General features: G+C 48.2%; 1 protein-coding gene across 1 annotated transcript in view; it reads left to right on the plus strand.

The window, feature by feature from the left end:
* Positions 1-8176: 8176 nt before the first annotated feature.
* The window catches only part of LOC125156954 (uncharacterized), a 92859-nt gene continuing 74337 nt past the window's right edge, over positions 8177-26698 (plus strand). The window contains exons 1-2 of the mRNA XM_047843249.1: positions 8177-8185; positions 8462-8611. Coding sequence (XP_047699205.1) covers positions 8177-8185; positions 8462-8611 — 159 coding nt within the window. The remainder of the gene's footprint in view (positions 8186-8461; positions 8612-26698) is intronic.

Consider the following 26698-nt stretch of genomic DNA (forward strand, 5'->3'; position numbering starts at 1 on the left):
CTCACCAAAATGACTGAAGGACTATAAGTTCATGACACTGTGTTTCTCGTTGTAGTTGAAGAGATTTTTTTTTTTTTTGGCCCGTGGTTTTAGTTCATCGTGCCCGACTTCATTCAAAAAAAGAATCAGATTTTCAAAATAAATGCAAAAGACTTCTTAAACATCTTCACAACAGAGTGTCCAAAATCAATGCTCCCGAAAGAAGCCACAAACAAATCCACCATTATAGTTGGAGGCTTCAACCCTCTCTCAGTATTCAGAAAATCAGTAAGGGTGTAGATGATGTGGACAGTCCTATCAAACAACTTGACCTACTTGACACTTACAGAACTCTCCACCCGACAAGAGCAAAATGCACATTCTTCCCAAGTGCACATGGGACCTTCACCAATAGACCACATTCTGGGACGTAGAACAAACATTAACAAAGTAAAAAGAAGAGAACTCACACAAAGTATATTTTCAAACCGCAACAAAAAATTAAAAGAGAAATCAAACATAGAAAGCTATCTGGGGCGCCTGGGCGGCTCATTTGGTTAAGCGGCCGACTTCAGCTCAGGTCATGATCTCGCGGTCCGTGAGTTCGAGCCCCAAGTCAGGCTCTGTGCTGACGGCAGAGAGCCCACTTAGGATCCTCTGTTCCTCCCTCTCTCGCGCACGCGCGCTCTTGCTCTCTCTCTCTCTCTCTGCTCCTCTCTGGTTCATGCTCTCTTTCTCAAAACTAAATAAACATTTAAAGGAAAAAGGTTTTCATACAAATTTTAGGGTTGTTTGCTCTGCTTCTGTGAAAACTGCTGTTGGTGCAATTATAAACGGATTGAGTACTTCATTTCTCTTTCTGCTGCTTCATTATTGTTACATAGAAATGCAACCGATTTCTGTATGGTGATTTTGTATTCTACAACCCCACTGAGTCAGTAATCAAACATACTCCCAACAAACAAAAGTCCAGGGCCAGAGGGCTTCGCATGCGAATTCTTCCAGACGTTTATTCTATTGTTTTAAATGTTTATTTATTTATGTTGAAAGAGAGAGAAAGAGAGAGAGAGAGGAGAGGAGGGGCAGAGAGAGGGAGGGAAAGAAGCTCAAACAGGTTCCACCTTCGGCGCAGAGCCCGATGCAGGGCTCGGTCCCACAAACCATGAGCTCATGACCTGAGCCGAAATCAAGAGTTGGGCACTTAGCTGACTGAGCCACCCAGGAACCCCTCTACTAAACATTTAATACCTATTGTTCTCAAACTGTTCCAAAAAATGGAAAAGGAAGGAAAACTTCCAAATGCATTCTGTGAGGCCAGCATTATCCTGATACCAAAACCAGATAAAGACTGCACTAAAAAAGAGAACTACAGGCCAATATCCCTGATCTGAACACAGATGCAGAAATTCTCTATAAAGTACTAGCAAACTGAATCCAACAGTACATTAAAAGAATTATTCACCACAATCAAGTGGGATTTATTCCTGGGCTACGAGGGTGCTTCAATATTCGCAAATCAATCGACATGACGGATCACATTAATAAATGAAAGGATAAGAACCTTAGGATCCTTTCAGTGGATGCAGAAAAAAGCATTTGACAAAGTACAACATCCATTCATGATAAAAACTCCCAACAAAGTAGGTTTACAGGGAACATACCTCAACATAATAAAGGCCATCTATGAAAAACCCACCGGTAATATCATCCTCAATGGGGAAAATCTGAGAGCTTTTCCTCCAAGGTCAAGAACAAGACAGAGATGTCCACTTTCACTGCTATTATTTAACATAGTACTGGATGTCCTAGCCACAGCAATCAGACAACGATAAGAAATAAAAGGACTTGGGACGCCTGGGTGGCTCAGTCAGTTGAGCGTCCAACTTCGGCTCAGGTCATGATCTCGCGGTTCACGAGTTCAAGTCCCGCGTCGGGCTCTGTGCTGACAGCTCAGAGCCTGGAGCCTGCTTTGGATTCTGGGTCTCTCTCTCCCTCTGCCCCCCCACCCCCATCCCTCCTTGCCCTCTCTCTCTCTCTCTCAAAAATAAACATTAAAAAAAGAAAGGCAAGAAAGAAAGAAAGAAAGAAAGAAAGAAAGAAAGAAAGAAAAGGCCTCCAAATGGAAAAGGAAGAACTTTCACTGTTTGCAGATGACATCATACTCTACGTAGAAAACCCGAATTACTATACCCCCAAATTGCTGGAACTGATAAATGAATTCAGCAAAGTTTGACCTTTCCAGACATTTGCAGGTTAAAAAAAAAAAAATCAAAGAACAAAGGCCTTAATTGTTTACGAAATGGGCCTTTGGTCTGGTTTAGAGCTTAATGTCCTCCTCCCCCACACAGCCAGACCCACAAAATTCTTCCAGAGGAAAAAAATTCACGCCTGTGATGGAGATAAAATGGTGATTCATGAAATGCAAAATAGCTGATAGGCCTATAATCCTTAATATTTCTTTGTGAAATATGCTAGATACAATGCCATATATGAAGCGTTCTTGCAAAAAAAAAAAAAAGAAAAAGAAAAAGGAATCAAACCTGAATATGATCAAGTCTAGTTCCAATAACATAGTACAGGAGATATAGAAGGCAGGAGAACCGTCAAATGACAAATCAGTTGGAAGAAGAGAGAAATGTATAGATTTAAAGACACCTAAAAGCTGAATAACCAATTACAATGTGTGGCCTTTATTTGGATTCTGATTAAAGCAAACATAGTTCATGCTACTTAGGGAAAAATTATAAATTTGAACACTTAATGGATACTTGATGACATTAAGGAACTTTTGTTAACTTTTTTTTATTTTTTTATGTAAAAAAAAAATTTTTAACATTTATTTATTATTGAGAGACAGAGACACAGAGCATGAGCAGGGGAGGGGCCGAGAGATGGAGAGACACAAAATCCAAAGCAGGCTCCAGGCTCTGAGCTGTCAGCACAGAACTCAAACCGCAAGATCATGACCTGAGCCAAAGTCAGACGTTTAACCGACGGAGTCACCCAGGCGCCCCATTACCTTTTTTTATTTTTTTAAGTTTATTTACTTATTTTGAGAGAGAGAGAGAGAGAGAGAGGAGGGGAGGGGTAGAGAGAGAAAGAATCCCAAGCAGGCTCCCCCACTGTCAGCGCAGAGCCCAATGCGGGGCCCAAACTCACGAACTATGAGATCATGACCTGAGCTGAAACCAAGAGACAGACGCTTAACCCCCTAAGCCACCCAGGTGCCCCATTTGTTACCTTTTTAAAATATGATAATGGTATTGTGGCTGTGTGTGTTTTTTAAAGGCCTTACCTGCTGAAATAGCAAGGGAGACAATAATATGACATTTGAGATTTGTTTCAAAAAATGTGGGAAAGAGGAAGTGGTAGGAGACACAAAGGAAACAAGATTGGCCATGAATTGATGGTTGTTGAAGCTAGGTGACGACACAGTGGGTTTCACTGTATTATTCTGTCTGCGTTTTTTATGTTTGAAATGCTCCGTAATGAAGAGTTCTTAAAAATAAATACTAAAAAATATGTGTATTCCATACAATGGTTTGCACGTCCGATTTTCATTCCTTCTCCCCGTTCACGGGGCTACTATTTAATTTTTTTAAAGTTTATTTATTTTTGAGAGAGAGAGAGAGAGAGACAGAGCATGAGCAGGGGAGGAGCAGAGAGAGAGGGAGACCCAGAATCCAAAGCAGGTTCCAGGCTCCAAGCTGTCAGCACAGAGCCTGACACCGGGCTCGAACTCACGAGCCTCGAAATCAGGACCCCAGCCGAAGCTGGATGCTCAACTGACTGAGGACTGAGCCACCCAGGCGCCCCTCATTGGGCTACTATTTAAATGCAATCACTTCTCAGGAATGCAGACAGTCGCTGCGACTTTTTTTAATCTAGGGGCGCCTGGGTGTCTCAGTTGCTTGAGCGTCCGACTTCGGCTCAGGTCATGATCTCATGGTCCACGAGCTGGAGCCCCACGTCGGGCACTGTGCTGACAGCTGGGAGCCTGGAACCTGCTTCGGAGTCTGTGGCTCGCTCTTCTCTCTGCTCCTCCCCCCCCCCCCCCCCCCCCCCCCCCGCTCACGCTCTGTCTCTCTCTCTGTGTCAAAAATAAATACACATTAAAAAAATAATTTAAAAAAAAAAATCCAGCACAAGAAGTTGGACTGAGGGGTGAAAGGTACAGCGGAGGGAATGTAGCCAATGGTATTGCAATAGCGTTGCACGGTGACCGAGGGTGGCTACATTTGTGGCGAGCTCAGCAGAGCCTATAGGGTTGTCCAGCCACTATGTCCTGCACCTGAAACTAACGTCACATTGCACGCAACTGTGCTCAAGGACGCTAAGCGTAAAAGAAATAGGACTAAACAATCACCATCCGCCATTCAACACCAAACCCAGGGTGGACCCATTTGGTTCGGCTTCCCCTCCCCCTCCCCTTTTCCATTTCACCCCATTTTCTCTCCCCCCTCGGGGCCAGGACCCCAAGCGCTGAGGAGGAAAAGGACTGTAGGCATATTTGAGAGGGCAGGGGAGTGAAGCCTTTGGGGGGGGGGGGGGGGGGAATATGCCTGACTGATAACAGCAAGCGAAGGGAGAAGAGAGAAAAAGTTGCTCTGGCCAGAAGCCCAACATTCAGAGGCGGACTGCGGCTGCCCAGAACACACAGCAAAGGGACCCACTCGAGCCACAATGCAAGGTCCCCAGAGGAGAGAGAAAACATTTTTCTCTTTTTTTCTCTCTCTCTTGAGATAAGGAAAAAGCAAGGACCCCTTGAGGAAAAAAGGCAAGACTTCCCCGCCCTCCCGCCCCCCCACCCCCCGCCCTGCCCTGCCCTTCCCTCCCTCCACGGCCCGTACTCTAAAGCAGCAGGGTTCTCACACTTGGCGTATCAGAAGCATCTGGAGGGCTTGTCACAACCCGCTGAGTCCCAACCCCAGCGCGTCTGACTCAGTACATCTGGACGGGACCCAAGAATTTGCATTTCTAGCAAGTTCCTAGGTGCTGCGCCTGCTGGTCCCGGCCACGCTTTTTGGAACGCCTGTTCCACAAGAGAGGTGATGAAAGACGCACGTTGCCCCCAGCAAGGGCAACGTGAGGTTGTGAGCTGGAGCTTGGGGCCCAGAAGGGCTGACGTGGGGGTGTCCCGGTCCCAGGCTGGTGAGTGAGCCAAGCAACAAAGTGAAATTGAATTTGCTGGATGCCAGTTTCCATATGTTATCATGAAGCCAATGCTTTAAATTGGAGGGTTGCTTTTTTTTTTTTTTAAGTTGACTCTAATAAATATTTCTTGAGCATCTGTTATGTGTTAGCCCATATTTCGGGCTCTTTAACGAATCTTAATTCTCATAACAACAGCTCTGCAAGGTAGTATCATTATACCAGTTTTAACGAGAAGAAAACGGGTTAATTAACTACAGTAGTCCCCGCTTATCCGTGGGGCGTATGTTTCAAGCCCCGCCCCCCCAACCCCCCCGTGGATGCCTGAAACCACAGATAGCACTGAACCCTATATATACTGGTTTTTTCCTACACATGCATACCCGTGATAAAGTTTAATTTATAAATTAGGCACAGCAAGAGATTAACAGCAAGACCTAATAAACTGGAACGATTATGACAACATACTGTAATAAAAGTTATGTGAATGTGGTCTTTCCAAATATGTGGGACTGTACTCGCCCTTCTTGTGATGATGCGAGATAAGATGCCTACATGATGGAACGAAGTGAGGTGAAGGATGTAGGCGCTGCGACATAGTGTTAGGCTACCACGGGCCTTCCGGCTATAAGTCACCTGCTTCTGGACCACCTTTGACCGCGAGTAACTGAAGCCGCAGAAAGCAAAACCGTGGATAACGAGTGACGACTATACCTGCGCGATTCGCTGAAGGACAACAAACGGCTACAACACACACTACTGCCACTACTCAGGTGACAAGAATCCTCACAGGAGAGGGGTAGACAGCATTGGGTTACCCAGTCTAGTAAACCACGTCCGGGAGTGCTCTGGGGGACGCGGTTCAAGTAACAACATTTTCTAACACAGAACCTTGGTGCGTGGGCGGCTCGGTCGGTTAAGCGTCCGACTTCAGCTCAGGTCTCGATCTCGCGGTCCGTGGGTTCGAGCCCCGCATCGGGCTCTGTGCTGAAAGCATGGAGCCCGTTTCAGATTCTGTGTCTCCCTCTCTCTCTCTGCCCTTCCCCTGCTCGTGCTCTGCCTCTCAAAAATAAATACATGTTAGGGGCGCCTGGGTGGCGCAGTCGGTTAAGCGTCCGACTTCAGCCAGGTCACGATCTCGCGGTCCGTGAGTTCGAGCCCCGCGTCGGGCTCTGGGCTGATGGCTCAGAGCCTGGAGCCTGTTTCCGATTCTGTGTCTCCCTCTCTCTCTGCCCCTCCGCCGTTCATGCTCTGTCTCTCTCTGTCCCAAAAATAAATAAATGTTGAAAAAAAATATTTAAAAAAAAAATAATAAATACATGTTAAAATTTAAAAAAAAAAAAAGCCAGAACCCAGAGAAAGGTCAGTCTTCTGAGACACTACAAGAGAGGCCTCGGACACAGTGGTTGATGGGGCCACCGCCGAAGAGTGGAACGCCTTCTCTGGTTTTTGTTGCTATTTGGTGCCAATTTCATGAGGACACAAAGAGAAGAGAGTCTATCCTTTGTAACATGTTGGGTGCTGAAAAAGATACAAAATCCAAAGAATTCTATCAATCAGTTGCCTCTAGCTAAATAGATTGCAGCGAGAGCCTGTGCGCCCCGTGGCACGACCACCAGGAACACAAATCACACTTTTTGAACATGATGCTGAGGAGGAAAAGCAAAGGTCCACCGTTTCAAGCTGTGATCTTCATTTTCCTGGTGATTCGCTGGCACGAATCACCTTAGAAGCCTTTCCTTAGTAGATTAAAAGGTTACATTCGTTCCCCACCCAGCTAAGTTTCTACATGTTCTATCAGAGCTGTTGGGGTTTGGTTTCATTATGTCTTTGATTCAAGTGATGTAATGGCTGTGCTCAGCCTGAGACAAAGATGTGAGGAAATGCAAACCTTTCTAATCTAGGAGGGCAACTACCATAGAGAACAGGAGGGGAGGAGGGGAAAAAAAAAAAAAAAACACATCAAAGCTCAACATTTGCCCCAGCAAGAGAAAAGCAGCAAGTTGAAAGTGCTCCTGTGCACGTGCATATGAGCAATGTTTTGTAACTCCAAGGAGGACGCAGTTGTTTTTGCCTTTTTCAACCACAGCAACCTGCTTTGCCTTGGGGGGGGGGCAGGGTGGGGGTTGCATGATTCATCAGGGAGGCTGATGTTCCGGGTGCCTGATATTTGTCCTCCCCGTCCCAAGCAGCAGCACCTGCTCCTCAGACAGAGGCTGGGGTGGACGCATATAGGGGCACCCACACCCGGGAATGCGCCTGGGAACCCCTGTCCGCCCCTCTCCTCTGGCCCCTGGGCGTCTCTTCCAGGAAGTGGTGCTACCCCGGTTCTCGTTCACTGTGATGTTTCTCTCTCTCTCTCTCTCTCTCTCTCTCTCTCTCCTACTCAAAAGAAAACTTCCAGGGGTGCCTGGGTGGCTCAGTCCGTTGAGCGTCTGACTTCGGCTCAGTCGTGCTCTCGCGGTTCGGGAGTTTGAACCCCGAATGGGGTTTGGCTGCTGTCAGCCCAGAGGCATCTTCAGATCCTCTGTCCTCCCCCCCGCTTGTGCTCTCTCAAAAATAACTAAAACATTAAAAAACAAGAAGAAGAAGAAGAAGAAGAAGAAGAAAACCTCCAATTGCATTAGGTTGAACCACGTGGCGGGTGAAACTTGGTCCAATATCAGCCATTGCATATGATCCAACCTAATGAGAAGGAACAGTCTGACTTCAGTTTAAGGAAAAGGGCTTTTGTGGGGAGAGAGTTGAAAATGTGGAACAGATATTTCAACAGGAGGGCTTTGCGGCGGGGTGGGGGGGGTTGTTGGGGGTGGCAGGGGAGGCTCCGGACACCGACTACACTGGCCCACAGCATCTTTATCTTAAACACAGCCGTCAGGGGCATTTGGGACTCTGACCTCTAGGAAGAAAGGCAGAGTGAAGGCCCTGGGGCTACGTGTCCTCTGAGCCTGGAAATTAGTCAATAAGATGGTCCCAGCGGCAAAGAAAGAACAGTGTTTTCCTGCAGGCTCTCGCACATTATCCCTGGGAAAGCTGCGGGGTTACCATGGCGAAGGTAATGTGTAATCATGGATAAAGTGACCTATAAAAAGTCATCTCAATGTCACTGGCTCTGACCCAGGGCACACAATGATTGCAACGGTGTGAGCGTCCCCCCTCCACGCGTTCCCCCACTGCATCTGGTCCAGGCCTGTCCAACGGAGGCTCAACCCTTCCCATATATATGTTTTTTTTTCTCCCCAAAGCTAGAAATCGTAAAAGAAAGGACTCCAGGGCAGTCACAGGTGGCTAGCTGTGTCTAGCCGCAGTCTCATTACTGCGCTGCCACCAGGAAGGATGCTTCCATGACAAAAGAGTCCGGGCCCGAAAGCGTCTGTGGCGGGAGCAGCCCACGCTGGGGACGGTGCCCCGGAAATTCTGGGAGGGGAGTGCGTGGGAGACCCTCAAACCCCCACCCCCACCAGCAAAGCCTCTGGATCAAGTAAGCGGGGCCAGAGACTGACACACACACGAGAGATGGTGTTGCTTCAAAGCCTTAGGGCCTCAAAACCATTGTGCCCCCAACCTGAGAGCATGATCAGGAGCCCCCATTCTCTCTTTTGCATCCCTGGGCTTTACTGTCTCGGAGACTCGCCGCCGTAGCTTGGCTGACTTTTCTGCCGTCGATTTTCTTTTTTCCAAAATTATGATTCCCTTAACAGATCTATTTTAGCGATAGTGTACTGAAAGATTACTTGCGTGCTCTGTGCCTCAGTTTCCTCATTTGCAAAATGAAGACAATCATCAAACCTCCCTCGCCAGGGTGTCGTGAGGTTTCGCCGAGTTAATAAATGTGTCTAGAACGTGCTGGGCCGTAGTTAGTGCCTGATTTTAGATGCTATCGTTGTTATGATATTTAGTGTATTCCTATTATAAATGCTACTACCTTAATAATGTATTAGGGACACTCCTGGATGAGATCCTCTGTCTCAAAGGGGCAGGCAAGAGAGAGGCAGAGGCATAGACAATTAACAGCAATATCTATTGTGTGATGTCTGCTGGACCAAAGGTGTCTGGGGTCATTAATCTGGGCAAGTGGAAAGAGAGCAGGACATAGGGGATTGAGCCACAGATAACCTTGGGTGTATGCTCGCCGAACCTGTCGAGAGACGTATGCAAAGGTCAGGAGAGCCTAACCGGGGCCCCATAAAAGGATCTGAACATTCTTTTGTTATCAAGTTGTCAATCTTGCCTGCTCTAGAGACGCACAAATCCTCGCCACTCTGCAGAGGGGCAAAGGATCAGCTGGGGCCCCGGAGGATATGGCAAAAACCATATCAGTAAAGGGTGTAAACAGCGTGCCTCACCAGGACATCCAACCAGAGACACCTAGCCTGTAAGTTTCCACATATACTCGGATGATTTCCCACCCCCCCCCACGCCCCACATTCCATGAATCTGATGCTTTCACAGAACAGGAAATATTCAGCTGTTGCTGTCAACACACCATGGGATGGGAGGTGGGACTTCCAGAGTGGCCTTATAAGGAGTCCAGCAAATCCGGGGCGCCTGGGTGGCTCAGCCGGTTAAGCGTCCGACTTCAGCTCAGGTCATGATCTCAACGTTCGTGGGTTCGAGCCCCGCGTCGGGCTCTGCGCTGACAGCTCGGCGCCTGGAGCCTGCTTTGGATTCTGTGTCTCCCCGTCTCTCTCTGCCCCTCTCCCTCTCATACTCTGTCTCTCTCTCTCTCTCTCTCTCTCTCTCTCAAAAATAAATACACATTAAAAAATTTTATAAGGAGTCCAGCAAATCCTCTTGTCAGAAGAACAATTATAAAAACTTCGGAAAACTGTCAGAAATAACAATAAATTCTGAAGCTTCTAGCTCCCGCTCCTCCCCCCCACCCCCCACCCCCGACTACATGCCCCCTACAGGCTCCAGATCTGTAGTGCAAAGGGTTGACTCTGGGAAGGAAAAGCAGGCTATAAAGCACAGTAGTTTCTATCTGTCCCAATGACTCAATGCTCCCTGCAGTTAGGGTAGTGGAGAGGGCATGAGAAACTGTGAAGACTGGCAGAGAAATCGATGCCTGGGAGTATTGTTGAAAACAATACAGACCCTACAAGCTGGCCATAAGAGAAGGCTAACAGCTCCATGATACTAGACAGGCAAACAAAATGGCCAGCCAGAAGTTTAACACAGGGATTCAGGAGGAGAGACAGCTGAAGAGGGCCATGCTAAGATCAGACTCCTCCCCGGTACTCCAGAAAGATCTGTGCCTGTGCAAGACTTTGCCTTCTTGGGAGCAGCCAGAGAGAGTACTCGTGAGCTTCCAGTCCCTGACTGAATGTGGAACCAGTAAGCAAACAAACAAACAGCATTAAACCTGGGAGGCTCAGTCTGTTGAGCATCCAACTCTTGATTTTGCCTCGGCTCACGATCTCACGGGTCCGTGAGTTCGAGCCCCACATCGAGCTCTGTGCTGACAGCGCGGAGCCTGCTTGGAGTTCTCTCTCTTCTCTCGCGGCCCCTCCCCTGCTGGCTCGCGCTCTCTGTCTCTCAAAATAAATTAATAAAAACATTTTTAAAGACGCAGCAGCAGCAGCAACACGAAGCCTGGTAGGAGGGGGGCAGGAAGGAAATGGAATGAGATAATCAGAATCCAGAGTTAATATAGCATATCCTATAAAAGGTCCAGTTAAAAAAAAATTCGTAAGAGAGTCAAAGGAACAGGAGTCCGTGATCCATGCACAGAGCAAACCAGGCAATAGAAACTGATAGAATGGATAGCGGTGAGAAGTACACTAACTGAAATGAAAACGTGACTGGGGGGGGGGGCGCTCAAGAGAGCTGAACCAGCAGAAGAGAGAATCGGGAAAGTTGAAGGTAAATCCAAAGCGATTACATACTCTGAAGAAGAGGATGAAGTCGCTGAAGAGTCTCAGGGGCAGCTGAGACACCGCTAAGGGCACCAATATTCGCATGGTGGGAGTGCGGGCAAGAAAGGAGAGGGAGGAGAGGGGCAGGCAAGATACTTAGACGGTGGCTGAAAACTTCCCAGATTTTATGAGACGCTCCCGGTGTTCCCTGAGGAAACTCAATCCGGAAAATCAACACACACCTCAAAGAAGTGAAGGCAGTGTCTTGAGACATTCCTACACCCGTGTTCACAGCAGCGTTATTCACAATGGCCGAAACATGGAGGCAACCTAAGGGTCCGTCGGGGGATGAATGGAGAAACAACGTGTGGTCTATCCATACAATGGAATTATATTCGGCTTCGAAAAAGAAGCCAGTTCTGGGGCGCCTGGGTGGCTCATGCGGTTAAGCGTCCGACTTCGGCTCAGGTCATGATCTCTCGGTCCATGAGGTCAAGCCCCGCGTCGGGCTCTGTGCTGACGGCTCGGAGCCCGGAGCCTGCTGCGGATTCTGTGTCTCCCTCTCTCTCTGCCCCTCCCCCACTCATGCTCTCTCTCTCTCTCTCTCTCTCTCTCTCAAAAATAAGCATTAAAAAAAAGTTTTTAAATAAATAAACAGTAAAAAAATAAAAATTTAAAAAAGAAGGAAATTCTGACACATGTTATGACATGGGTGAACCTTGAGGCCATCACGCTAAGTGAAATACACCAGATGGAAAAAGGCAACTACTGCATGATCCCACATATATGAGGTACTTAGAGTCGTCAAAATCATAGAGACAGCAAGCAGAATGGTGGGTGCCAGGGTGGGGAGAGGGGTAGCAATGGTGGCTGAACTCTACACTTAAAAGTGGTTAAAATGGTATATTTGATGCTGTATAGACCGCCATAAATAAAATTGGAAAAATATCATGGGATATAGGTTTTGGCATACATGTCTTTTTTTACTTTTTTTTTTTATTTCTTTCAGTTTTATTTACTTATTTTGAGAGAGAGAGAGAGAGAGTGCCAGGAAAGGGCAGAGAGAGATTCCCAAGCAGGCTCCAGGCTGATAGCACAAGACGTGGGGCTCAAACTCATGAACCCTGACATCATGACCTGAGCTGAAACCAAGAGTCAGACGCTTAGCCGACCGAGCCACTCAAGCACCCCGTGAGATTTCTTTTTTTTTTCTTTTTCTTTTTTTTTTTAAGTTTATTTAGTTTTGGAAAGAGAGAGAAAAAAAGGGAGGGAGGGAGAGAACGAGTGGGGGAGGGGCAGAGAGCGGTGGAGAGAGAATCCCAAGCAGGTCCCACGTTGTCAGTGCAGAGCCCGACGTGGGGCTCGATCCCACGAACCTTGAGAGCAGGACCGGAGGCCAAATCCAGAGCCGGATATTTAACCGACTGAGCCGCCCAGGCGCCCTGGTACGGATTTCTTAAGAGAAGGTAACCCTGCTCATTGTCTGCCATGAACTAAGACTGGAGCCGGGGACAAAAGTCCACTTCCTGGCCACGCACTGTGTTCAGCCCACCGCCTGCTCATCACGGTGGAGGACACAGAGAGGCCGCCGGGACCGGCTGTCTGCACCAAGGTCAGCAAACGTTTTCTGTAAAGGGCCAAATAGTAAACAGCTGAGGTCTTGTGGGCCATCTGGTCTCTATTGCAACGACTCAGGAAAGCAGCCACAGGCCATATGTCAACAAATGGGAGTGGCCGTGTTCCAATAAAACTTTATTTACCGACACAGGTGGCAGACTGGATTTGGCCCGAGGTTTGCCCACCCTGGGCCCGCAGCCTCTCCAGGACCCTCACCACCGAAGAGTCAGGTCCTTGGTGCCAAACCTCTTGGCTGTGAAGTCATTTCGAGGTTGGCTGAGGCGCAACCCAGTTGCTCCTGGAACCAACTGGATGCTGTTCAGTGCATCTATCATTCTTGCCTCGGCCCGTTTCCTCCCTCGCTGTCCCTGCTCCCGTTTGCAGGCGGGCTCTCCTAGCTCCCCGAGGGAGGCTGTTTTCTGATTCTCTAGGACTTCATTTCAGTCTGGATTGCATCCCCACACTCCTTCCCACTGTCCTTCCCCGCTCCCCAAATTACAAAATCACCCTCCTCGAGTGCGTTCCTTTGGGGGCGCGGGGAGCATCTAAACCCCACCCTGCCTCTCTTATCGATTTGCCTCTGGTCAGCTAGGATATGTTCCTTTCCCGGCGCTTATCACATCTCCTCTATCTTTGCGGACACAGACATGCCCCCTGAGCCTCAATTTCTTCCAACGAGTTTCCCTTTCTCTCCGTGCCGGCCCTAATCACATCACTGAATCACACAGAGACTGTAGTCTGTTACTATTAGCTTCGTTCATCTCATCGCCAGTGAGTATTTGTTGAGCCCTTGCCATGGGGTGAACGAGACAGGCATAACCCTGGCCCGTGTGACATTAGCAGTTGACTTTGGGGAACAGGTCAACAGGCAATCGCAACAGAGAGGATGCTGGGGGAATGGGTGGCCCCATTTCTTAACCTGTTCCGCTCCATGCAGAGTAAAATACAACAATATGATCTTCACTGACCCGGGGCAAGGCGTCCTGCTTTATCAGCGTGCAGGAAGGCGAGTGCTAGGCCTTCCAACGCTGGACCTATCTTTTTGAGCGTGCGGGAATATTCTTGAACACAAAGCGGGTCTGTATTCCTTTGGGGGAGCGGGTTCCCTGCATGGCCAGCCTAATCCTTGGCCTTCACCTTTCATAGGTGGGCGAGAGGCATGCTCGGTTCTTACACGTGGATCTCGGCGTACTCCAGGTCTGGCGAAACTCCCCACGAGTTATTAACTGAAGCCCAAGCAGAGAAGAAGAAAATAATACATTGGAAAACTTTGTGTTATGGAGGCCGGCTACCATGGTAACGACCAATTTCTTCCAGAGCTGGGTGACTCTGAATGCAAAGTGGGTTGAAAACCCCATTTGTATTTAAAGGATCGAAGCTTCATGACGGATAACACCGGTGGCTCCGTTCACAAAAGGTCCTTCTCACTGATTCCGTCTCACTTAGCGCAGCCATTTCTCTTAGTCTCTTCACATAGACAGTGGAGGCTGTGTCTCCACAAAAGCTTTTCCTCAGATCCCAGGGCCCTACCCCATGTTCGAATCCCCTGGGGGCTCTTACCAGGGCTTTGGGTCATCAACAGGTTGATAGACCTCATGGAAAATGTACTTGCCGATCAGGCTAGAAGCCTGATATACTGCGTCTTTTAGAAGTTATTTGTATCGTTTTCACTCCTTGTCATAAATGTGTTAAGATTTCAGTGGACATAGCTTGTCATAAAATAACCTTAAGACCCAGTGGCATGAATCAGGAATATATGCAAATGGGTCTTCACATACTCCTGGGCAGAATATTTGCTTAAATGCCTCGCAGTTGATGGATGGTTACAGATCATGGGTACCGAGTTTCACCTAACTCTGAGAATGGTACAAATATGGGGCGCCCGGGTGACTCCGTCAGTTAAGCGTCCGACTCTTGATTTCGGCTCAGGGCACGATCTCAAGGTTCATGGGATCAAGCCCCACGCCGGGCTCCCTACTGACAGTGCACACAGCCTGCTTGGGATTCCTTCTGCCCTCCTCCCTCTTGCGTTCGTAAGCACATGTGCAGGCTCTCTCTCAAAAATAAATCAATAAACATAAAAAAAAAAGAATAGTACAAAGGTCCTGGAATCAGACTGCACCCTAGTTCAGGCCAGGACTCTCCTGCTACTGTTCATGTGACCTTGGACAAGGTGTTTGGTTTATTTAGCTTTAGTTTCTTCATCTGCACCTGCTGGTGAGAATTAAATAGGGGTAAGCACACAGCACTTGTCATACAGGCTAAGAGGCAATAAAATGCGCCTTCATCAGTATAAATCCAGAGACCTCTGAGAGCAAAGAGGAATCTCAGACACCCCTGAAAGGTCTCCTGTAAGCCTTGCTGGGACCCCAATTGCAGAGACGAGAGAGAAGCCTAGGACCAGAAGGAACCAGTGGGAAAACGGGAGAAAGCTGGGGACAGCATTACGGAAGCAACTTGCCACCAGATTGAGCCTCAGGAAGGTAGAAACCAGGTTTGCTTGATGTCTGTGTCCCCTGAGTCCGTCCGAGTGCCTCCCAGGACTGGAGTCCATGCAAGGGAAAACAAAATGATTCAGTTTCTGGAGCACCAGAATGAGGCCGGAAACAGTCACCATCATGGGTGCTGTTGCGGGGCTGGGGGGGTCATTCACGAGATGAGTTGTATGTAAGTCATTTGTTAATCATAATAAAGTATATTTCCTTGGCACGTCAGAGATCATAAATTTTTAAAAATTTTTTACATGTTTTGTTCATCTCGTACCAGGGGTATGAACATCTTGAGGTCACTGATCATGTCTCCTTGCATTCTTGGCCGGTGCTAGATGCATAATAATAACAGGCATTAACTCAAATTTTTAATAAATACGTCAGCAAAGTAAAACCCGGGGAGGCTATGCTTAACACTACTGAACGGCACACTTCAAAATGGTTAAGATGGTAAATTTTCTGTTATGTGTTCTTTACCACGGTCGGGGGAGAAAAAAAAAAACCAGGCAGGCTGAAGCCAGATGTGTCACTTCTCGCACGAGCTAAAGGGTGGCACAGGGCGCTGTTCCCCGGGGGCAGTTACGCGGTCGTAACCCCCTTATCCAGTCATGTATTTACAACGAATCCTTTGTAGCAATAGATCAAAGAACAGCTTTTATTGACCTATATCCGCATTTGACTGTCCAGCCAATTAGCACAAAGACCCAGAGACCAGCTTCTTGCCACACCGGCTCTCTAGAGAGAAATAAACTTTCCGACCTAAAAAGCAAAAGTTTTGCAAAGCCGGACTTTTCCGCAAAACAAGCCCTCGTAACTGACGTCAACAGGGTTCAACTTGAAAAATTACCCGTTGGCTCGTGAGAAAACATAAGTGTCTCGTAAACTACTATGAGTGGGACATGCGGGGGGGGGGGGGGGACAGCGAGAATATAGACAACCACGATGAATGAAGCAAACAGAAAGACACACACACACACACACACACACACACACGCGTGCGTGTGCGTATGTCTGTGCACAAAACCTCCATTATTTTTATGCTTTCATTTCTAAAGGCCCCGATAACGTCAGGTAAAAGTGTAACTTATGACTCAGTCAGGGTGACGCTTTTTGCTTTGATAAATCAATGTTAGCTAAGTCAATCAGGGTGGGGGTGGCGGGGGAAAAACAAAGATGATAAGCAGCAAATATGTTTGTTCCGCAGAAAGACAGAGTAAGCGAGCTCTCACTCGGAAGGGCTGAGCTCGGGGGTTCCAAAGGGCGCACAGGAAACGCATGACAACATAAACTGTGCCCCGAGCATCGTTCCAGCCAACTTTCAGCCATCCACGCAGCTTTATGTGACGGCAGGGTGTTCCCTCGTCTCTGCTACTCTGTGGTTGTCCCTCATTCCGAGGGATCGGGGGCCCGGGATTGGGAGAATACAGCGTATCTTTTGAGAATAATAGCAAAACAGTTAGCATCAAAGGCATTTTGTGGGGGAAAGAGAATGCATTAAATTTATATCAGGTTTGAGAAGCAGGTACTGCAAGTTAACGAGGAAAGTTTTCGCAGAGAACTGTTTATGTCAGAGGAGATGTCGCCCGAGCTCTCAAACATCCTGGCTGTATAAATACTTGGGGGAAATCAGTGCAGACATCATGGATAATTCATGGGAAATAGTTTGTGTTTATAACCGGGTATTTTGGCAAATCTTTTCTTAAGAAAGCCACAGAAATGGGCTGCCTGGGTGGCTCAGTCGGTTCAGCATCCGACTTCGGCTCAGGTCACGAGCCCACGGTTTGTGGGTTCGAGCCCCGCGTCGGGCTTTGCGCGGACAGCTCGGAGCCTGGAGCCTGCTTCGGATTCTGTGTCTCCTCCTCTCTCTGCCCCTCCCCTGCTTGCACTCTGTCTGTCTCTCTCTCTCTCAAAAATAAATGAAACATAAAAAAAAATTTTTTTTAATTCAAACAATAATTATGATTCTCCTGATGGCTCCTGTCTTTGCTTTTCTCTGCTGGGTTTCACTGGGAAACTAGCCTAGAGTCCTCAGTCTGATGGCTCACCTGTCCCTGGGCCTGTGATTAGCCCCAAAGACGTCGAGTGGAGGAGTCATTTCCCTTAACTGACCATGACTTTAGAGTCTGTGATCTATGGTCACTCTGTCTAAGCAGCTCCATGTGGGGGAAAGGGAAATGGAATTTTCCAGAATAGCAGGATTATCTCAATCCAGGGAAGTTTCCTGGACTGCAGTGACTCAGGAGAGCAACACTGCAAAGGTACCCAGCAGTGGCCCTCGTGGCAGCACACCTCGAACACGTGGTCATGAGGATCTTACTGTCTCCCAGAAAAAGGACTCTGTTAGAGGAGCCTCTATGAAGCTTACTAACTGATTTTCATCCAACACAGTGTTAAATCATGTCTGTAATAGAAATGCCGGGACAAAACCCAATAACTCTTTCCCTGAGCGGTCAGACGAAGTCAGGCGAGATGAGTGGAGGAGAAACTTCCCCTACCCTCTTAAGTTCTGTTCCTGAGTCCTGTGAATTAAATAGACAAAAGACAGACTCCCAGGAGAAAGACACATCTTCCTTTGTGAATGTTCATATTTTTATGGGCACAGGCTCCTCACAGGAAAGACATGAAACCCAAAGGCAGTACGATCTTTTGACACAGGGCCATACACTGTGAAGAAGTGGCTGTGAAGAGGTTTGGGCTCCTAGGGGCAGTGAACGCTGGGAAGGTGACTAGGAAATGTATGACGGGTAAGGATCGTTTAGTCAGGTTTGCTGTGCAGACTCAAGGTGTTCTCCTCCGATAAAGAGTCTTGGCCTCCTCTTGGCATGGGAGAAAGGGACATCTTTACAAACAGAAATGTACACCACGTTTACAAAGGGAAACTCATGCCCTACTTCTTAGGCAGAAAGGAAGAGTTCTCCTGAGAGCGGTCCAATTGCCTTCAGCTCAAAATAATCTTTGTGTCGGGGCGCCCGGGCGGCTCAGTCGGTTGAGGGTCCGACTTCGGCCCGGGTCACCATCTCACGATTCGTGGGTTCGAGCCCCGCGTCGGGCTCTGCACCGACAGCTCGGAGCCTGGAGCCTGCTTCGGAGTCTGTGTCTCCTTCTCTCTGTTCTTCCCCTGCTCATGCTCTGTCTTTCTCTCTCTCCAAAATAAATAAGGTTTAAAAAAAGGAATCTTTATGTCAAAGTGGCATGCTTTGGGGTGGCACAACTCTGATCTCCTTCATTGGTGATTATGCCTGTACCGACAAAGCAATAGATTTCATCTTTCCTTTGCAGTGGGTACGGAATAACAGGAACCATCGAGAAGCTTCTGGGAACTTGAGGCACAGGGCCAGGTTCATAGCGCATTACTCTTTTCTCCATCTTTTTCTCTCCCTCAGCCTCTTTTCAGATGCTAAACATCAACTTTTTCTCCATCGCACCTCCCAGACACAGCTTTGGGGCGGTAGGGGCGACTGTGACCTGTGCACGGGTAATGCTTGATCAAAGACCCTCTTTCTCAGGTGCTTCCTGGAACTCCTTCTCATCCTTGGCTCCCATCCCTGCTTTTGGTCCCCCCCCGCCCCCTGCTCCCGGGCCTCTGAACCTTCTGCTCGGATGGGGGAAGTTGGCATCATCTGCCATGGCCTCTGGACCTCTAGGCCATGCTACACGTTCACTTTCTTATTCTAGTGGGTACCGTATTTTAAAATGTTTTCTTAATGTTTATTTATTTTTGAGAGAGACAGAGCGCGAGCAGGGGAGGGGCAGAGAGAAGGAGACACAGACTCCGAAGCAGGCTCCAGGCTCCGAGCTGTCAGCGCAGAGCCCGACGCGGGGCTCGAACTCACGAACTGGGACATCACGACCTGAGCCGAAGTCGGGCGCTTAACCGACTGAGCCACTCAGGCGCCCCGAGTAGTACAAGTATTTTAAAGCTCTGCGAACAATTTTGATGCCCTCTCACTGAAAGGGATCAGAACGTGACAGCCTAAGGCGCCTGGGTGGTGCAGTCGGTTAAGTGTCCGACGCTTGATCTCGGCTCAGGTCATGATCTCACGGTTCGTGGGTTCGAGCCCCGCGTCGGGCTCTGCACTGATCTTATGGACCCTGCTCTGGACTCTCTCTCTCCTTCTCTCTGACCTTCCCCTGCTTGTGCTTGTTCTCTCTCTCTCTCAAAATAAATAAATAAACTTAAAAAAGAAAGAACATGATACCCCAAACTGTCCCACTTTGGCGTAAGGATTCTTTTGAACCAAAGGCAACTGAGAAAAATCAAACATAGAAAGTTCTTTGCCTCGAAGCAAGGCATAAATTTCCCTTGCGAAGGAGTCCCCCTCTCCCATACTAGCAAGAGGGAAACAACACTTATCAATGGAGACAGAGAAGGCACCAAGACGAGTCTGCATAAACAAATCTTATTAAATAACCCTTATCTACCATTAATTTCTCCCATATATTTCCCAGTCACCTTCCCACCTTTCTTGCCCCTGAAAGTCTAAACCTTTATCTAGTCACTTCTCCGCAACGTATCACCCTTTGTCAAAATGATATGTAAGCACCCAAACCTAATTACTTCTTGGGTTTTCACTTCTTTTCTGTGAAGTCCCCGTGAACGTAAAAACTATTTTTTTAATGTTTTTATTTTATTTTTGAGACAGAGAGACAGGGCGTGAGAGGAGGAGGGGCAGAGAGAGAGAGGGAGGGAGACACAGAATCGGAAGCAGGCTCCAGGCTCTGAGCTGTCAGCGCAGAGCATGACCCGGGGCTCGAACTCCCAAACTGTGAGATCATGACCTGAGCTGAAGTCGGACGCCTACCCGACTGAACCGCCCAGGCGCCCCATGAACATAAAAAATATTAATATCAATTTCTTTTCTTAATCTACTGTCCGCCAATGTAATTCACAGGAAAAAGTACCTCACGCACGAAGGAGGGGTGTGCAGGGGCAAAATGGGTAATGAGTCAGAAAGGAATGTCTACGAACCCACACTCGCGTACCTACATGCCAATGTGAAGAGAGCCCTGCGTAAATTCCTTTCCACATACCAGGGTCTCACATGCACTTCTGAGGGCAGTTTTTCCATGAGAGAATCTGCCCCGTTCTTTGCAGAACCGTTAAGTAGGTCACCTATCTGCTTTTGGATGGAACTGTTCAGAAGCGTGCTCTCACCGCGACATGTCTCTCTCTCTCTCTCTTTTTTTTTTCCTCTCGTGCTTCCTCAACATCACCAGCCGTGGCTTTGTTCATTCGCTACTAGAATAAAATTCATGCAATTGTCCCATAATCAGTGCTCCGGAGCAAAATGGACGGGGAGGGGAGGTCAGCCAAAGCCTGGGCTCCTGGGTTTGGTGTTATTTGTTTGTCTTTAAATAAATGAGCCTAGAACACGAGGTCCCGAATTCGAAAGCTGCTGCTTTTGGGGGGCGATTTCTTGTGCCAGAAAATGAAAAATAAGAAATGAAGTCCAGGAATGAGAAGTCATTCCCCCACATGATTTTGCTTTGAATCTTTGCGTCTTCACTTAGACGCAGGTACAGGGGAAGGCGCTCCGGTTTAAGGGCCCAAATCTCCGAACCTGTTACTTTTGATTATCAAGTCAGAGTCAGTACTTTGAGAAAGCCTGACAACATAAGCCCAGGATGGCCGTCCAAGATTAAGGCTTTTACTACTCAAAACAGCTGCGGAGCAAACAGATTCTCCGTCCCAAGTCCTCAGCCTCCGAGTGGGAACAACCCCACCGCGATTGTGTGCATTTTTCTGTGACAGGCAAATAAAGCAGGGTAGAAAACTGTGGAGGTTGAGAATGCAGTTTGGCCAATGATTCTCAAGCCCACCTCACCCTCTGACTTAAAAAGTATGCGCGTAAAAAAAAAATAAAAATAAATTAAAACTATGTACGTTTGGGTGAGGGAGGAGTGGGGTAGGGGTGGGAGGTAAGCAGATTGGAAGGGACGCTTCTTTAAGGCAGCATTTAAACAGCAAAACTTGGGGCGCCTGGGTGGCCCAGTCGGTTGGGCGTCCGACTCCTGCTCAGGTCAGGGTCTCGCGGTTCGTGAGTTCGAGCCCCGCGTCGGGCTCTGTGCTGACAGCTCGGAGCCTGGAGCCCGCTTCGGATTCTGTGTCTCCCTCTCTCTCTGCCCCATCCCCACTCATGCTCTGTCTCTCTCTGTCTTAAAAACAAATAAAACATTTAAAAATTTTTTTTAAAAAATAAAAAGCAAAACTTCAGGGCACCTTGGTGGTTCAGTCGGTAGAGCGTGTGACTCTTGATCTCAGGGTTGTAGTTTTGAGCCCCACATTGGGGGTAGAGATCACTTACAAAATAAAATCTTTGGGGCGCCTGGGTGGCTCAGTCGGTTAAGCATCCGACTTCAGCTCAGGTCACGATCTCTCGGTCCGTGAGTTCAAGCCCCGCGTCGGGCTCTGGGCTGATGGCTCAGAGCCTGGAGCCTGTTTCAGATCCTGTGTCTCCCTCTCTCTGACCCTCCCCTGTTCATGCTCTGTCTCTCTCTGTCTCAAAAATAAATAAACGTTAAAAAATAAATAAATAAATAAATAAATAAATAAATAAATAAAATCTTTTAGGGGCCCTGGGTGGCTCAGTTGGTTAAGGGTCGGACTTCGGCCCAGGTCATGAACTCATGGTTCACGGGTTCGAGCCCCGCGTGGGGCTCTGCCGACAGCTTGGAGCCTGCTTCGGATTCTGTGTCTCCCCTCTCTCTCTGTCCCTCTCCCCTCCCCCACCCATGCTCTGTCTGTCTCTCTCCCTGTCTCAAAAATAAACAAACATTAAAAAAAAATTTTTTTTAAGGTGGAGGGATACCTGGCTGGCTCAATTGGAAGGACATGCACCTTTTCATCTGGGGGTGGTGAGTTCGAACCCCACGTTGGGTGTGGAGATTACTTACTAAAACAGAACAAAATTAAAAAGCAAACTTTCTGGCCCCTGTGGAGAAAATTCACACTTCAGTGGAAGGCTCCTGATTGCCTATAGCATTTGCTCGCCCCCCCCCCCCCCCCCCCCCCGCCCGGAGCTGTTTTAGAACTCTGTAAGCTGTAGGTAAGGGATAGAAATGCGAATTCTGTCACATGTCTGGTTCGGTTGGCTTCTTTCTCCCCTTTGGGGTGGGGGAGGAAACCCAGTTTGCCTCCATTTGCAATTCATTTCAACGTTCTTTACTCCAAATAAATCCGGGCTGCTTCTTTTTATTTTTTGATTGATTTTAATGTTTGTTTTTGAGAGAGAGAGAGAGCACGTATGTGCGTGAGAGGGGAAGGGGCAGAGAGCGAGGGGGACAGGGGATCTGAAGGGGGCTCTGTGCTGACAGCAGAGAGCCCCACGGGGGCTCGAACTCACGAAGGTGAGGTCAGGACCGGAGCCCAAGTCCTAGGCTTCCGCTGACTGAGCCACCCAGGCGCCCCCCCCCCCCCCCACCGCGGGGGCTGCTTCTTTTTCAAAGTCAGTTATAAAGTGTGCCTGATTCCCTCGGCTCTTGGGAGTAAAACATAATCTTCAGCACATGTCAACTTGCCTATGTGTATGAGGGCCACCATTTTCCCTTTGTCCTAAAAATTCTCTTGCGACATCCGTGTGCCCCTTCTCCCTTCGGTGGCAACGGAAGGAAATGGTGGAGGCCTTCTTCAGGCTGGAGGGGGGCCCGTCCTGGGTCATCAGATCTACAGGGAAGGGGCAGGCGTCGCACCGAGCTGTGGCCCACGGAGGGAGCAAAGTGGCTCCTCGAGGGGGGACGTTCCCTTTCGGCTTCGAAGCGGGCAGGTTAACACCAGCTTCTACCGGGAGCCTTTGCTCACCTCTCAGGATGGCTGCTCCCCCCCCCCCCCCCCAGTTCTGAAGGCCTTCCTCCCGGCTTCTCCCTCTCTGCAAGGTTTCCCACGGCCTCTCGACGGGCAGATGGCTGGCTGGGAGAGCCACAGTTTCACCCAGTGGCCAGGCCTGGGTTTCTGTGAGGCTGGCTGTCACCCCCAGCGCTCTGCCAACACACAATCATCAGTGGCATTCCTCCAATTCCTGACATAGCAGAGAAGCCAGGCTTGGCCCCGCAAACGCCCTTGAACTGCGGTCCTGACCCTAACGGGGTATTTATCTTTTATTCACAGCCAGAGGTTGGGACCTATTTATGTAAATCCTCCGCCAAGGGTCAATTCATCTTGACCCCCCGGTTTTCATTTCCCTAATTGTCTCAGGTATTTTTTTTTTTTTTAGAGCCCTTGGAAACTCTTCATTCAGTGAAAAGGTCTGGGGTCAGTCGGAATTCTGTGACAAAGGGAAGGGGTGGGAGGCTTGCAGAGTTTAGGAGGCCTCTTTGAAGTGTTCTAAGACGCTTTCAGATGCCACCCAGTTTACAAAGTGAAAACAGCAATGACCTCGTCCACCCCATTTTATTCACGGAAAATAAGCTTTCTCGAAATGGTATCTTCACCTAAGAAGTTTCTTAGAGCCCACACTGTCCCATTTCGGTTTCCCGGAGCACGCATTGTCCGATCTCAGCGGTGGTAAGGGGTTGGGAAGGAGCCATTAGAATTGAGGGCCTAGGGGCGGGTGCTGGTTCCTCACACAATTGTCCCCACTTAACAGGCCCTCGCACCCCCTCCCCTCATCCCCCTGCCCAGCTTTGCATTTTAAAAGGGAGCCCCCGGCACGGGGAGAAAAAGACTTGATTCCTCAGAACTGACCCAGGTTACAGGGATTTCGGGCCACATGGGAAGCCAGTGGGGGAGATATTTAGAGGTCAGCAGGTCTTTGGGGGGCCTTCAAATCATTCTTGATTGACAGCCTGTGCTCTGACTTCGAGGGGGAATCCCTTGGAAACCGGCCCAACTCTGGAACAGCCCTGACCGCGAATCTCTCTTTCTCATTGCCGGAATTGTCATCTTCCGTACCCTCGAGCCTGCTGGAATTTTTTTTTGTTTTCACGCTCCATTTTCAACAGAGAGGTGGGCAGAATCTTCTGTCCAAAAATCAAACGGACCAAAAATAAGCCCCCTTTTTCATTGGCTGTTAACTTTTTATTATGGGAAACTTCACACATACGGAAAGTTGATTAATACCATGAACATCCCATGTCCCTGTCATTTAAATACATCAGACGTCACCCTTTTGGTATATTTGCTTTATCTATGTACATAACAAGATATACAGGTTTGCTTCATGCATGCATTTTTTTCCTTCCTTCCTTTTTTTCCTTTCTTTTCTTTTCTTTTTTTTTTTTTGGCTGAGCTATTTTAAAGTAAATTAGAGGGACGCCTGGGTGGCTCAGTCGGTGAAGCGGCCGACTTCGGCTCAGGTCATGATCTCACGGTCCGTGGGTTCGAGCCCCGCGTCGGGCTCTGTGCCGACAGCTCAGAGCCCAGAGCCTGTTTCAGATTCTGTGTCTCCCTCTCTCTCTGACCCTCCCCCGTTTATGCTGTCTCTCCCTGTCTCAAAAATAAATAAACGTTAAAAACATATATTCTTAAAAAAAAGTAAATTAGAGATTTCATGACACTTCACCCCAAATGCTTTAGCCCGATATCCTGATATACGTTCATTCCCTTATAACTATCATAGTATTAGCACCCCTAAGAAAATTAACACGAATTCCCTAATATCACTTAACTCTCAGAATACCCAGTCCATATTCAAATCCCCTCCCCCCCCCCCCAATTTCTACCATGATGTCTTATAACAGTCTCTTCTTTCAACCAGGATCCAATCACGGCTCATGCATGTGATTTCTTTAGTCTTTTTAAAATAGTCCCCCTGCTTCTCTTTTATAAATGGCATTGTCTTTTTTAAAATGTTTATTTATCTATGGGGACGAGCAGAGACAGAGGAGAAGAAGAGAGAGACTCCCAAGCAGGCTCCACACTCAGCACGGAGCCCAATGCGGGGCTCGATCTCACGACCATGAGATCATGACCTGAGCCGAAATCGAGAGTCGGGAGCTTAACCAACTGAGCCACCCAGGTGCCGTGGCATTATCTTTTCTAAGAGATTGCAGAAAGTTGCACATTCGGGATTTGTCTTTATTTCCTTGTTGTAGTATTTAACTTACTCTTCTGTCTCCAGATTTCCGGTGGTTATGTTACGTCTGTCCCCTGAAATCATATGCTAAAGCCCTAACCCTCAGTGCTCCAGATGTCACCTTTCTTGGAAATAGGGTTGAAGTCGATGTACAGTTGAGCCTTGAAAAGCAGAGGGGCGCGGGGGGGGGGGGGGGGGGGCGGGGCTCAGTCGGTTGAGCGTCCGACTTGGGCTCAGTTCATGATCTCCCGGCTTGTGAGTTCGAGCCCCGCCTCGGGCTCCGTGCTGACAGCTCAGAGCCTGGAGCCTGCTTCGGATTCCGTGTCTCCCTCTCCCTCTGCCCCTCCCCTGCTCACACTCTGTCTCTGTCTCTCTCTCTCAAAAATAAATAAACGTTAAAAAAAATTAAAAAGCAACGAAAAGCATGGGGGTTAGGGGCACTGAACTCATGCACGCTTGAAAATCCACGTGTAATTGTTGACTCCCCCAAAACTTAAGTACTAAGAGAGTACTGTTGGCCAGACCTTATCTATAGCATAAAGTCGATGAACACATATTTTGTACGTTCTGTATATTATATCCTATATTCTTTGTTTGTTTTTTTTTTTAAGTAAGTTTCATTCCCAGGATGGAACCCAATGCGGAGCTTGAACTCATGACCCTGATATCAAGACCTGAGCTGAGATCAAGGGTCAGACCGACTGTGACACCCAAGCACCCCTACTGCATTCTTATAATAAAATAAGCTAAAGAAAAGAAAACATTATTAAGAAAATCATACGTAAGGGGCTCCTGGGTGGCTCAGTCGGTTGAGCATCTGATTTCGCCTCAGGTCATGATCTCAGGGTTCGTGAGTTGAGCCCTGCGTCGGGCTCTCTGCTGTCAGCGCAGAACCCACTTCGGATCCTCTGTCCCCCTTTCTCTCCACCCCTCCCCTGCTTGTGCTCTCTCTCTCTCTCTCTCAAAAATAAATAAACATTTTTTTTAAAAAAGTAAAGAAAATCATACATAATAGAAAATGCATTTACGGTACCATATTATATATAATAAAAAACAGTCTCCACGTATAAGTTGAAGCCGCTCAGTGTGGCACTTTGCTATAGCGGCCCCAGCAAACTTATAAACCGGAAGCGGATGTCAGATCTAGAGATTAGAGTCAGGTTGAATATCAGTGGCAAGAATACGACACAGGGGATGTTGTGGGCTCCATACTGCATCACACAGCGTCAGGCTGTCGCACTAAAAGTGATGCTACGGGCGATCACTGGATCAAGGTCATGACAACCAAGCTGAGTTTTTCCCTTTGCAATTAGATAGCACTTTGAGGTGGAGACGCTTAGGCACCTCACGAGTATGCCTGCTTCCGTCAATCTGTCACCCAGTTGAGCACTTGTTGATGATCCTTGCCTGAGGGGATCTTATTCTTGAAAGATGGCAAAATGATGCTATTGTAAAAATTCATCTGCAACGGGTAGCTGGCGTTCATCTATGAAGAATCAAACAGGGGCGCCTGGGTGACTCCGTTAAGTGTCCGACTTCAGCTCAGGTCATCATTTCATGGTTCACGGGTTCAAGCCCCGCGTCGGGCTCTGTG

The sequence above is a fragment of the Prionailurus viverrinus genome, chromosome X, assembly GCF_022837055.1.
Source record: "Prionailurus viverrinus isolate Anna chromosome X, UM_Priviv_1.0, whole genome shotgun sequence".
In the NCBI taxonomy this organism is placed as follows: Eukaryota; Metazoa; Chordata; class Mammalia; order Carnivora; family Felidae; genus Prionailurus; species Prionailurus viverrinus.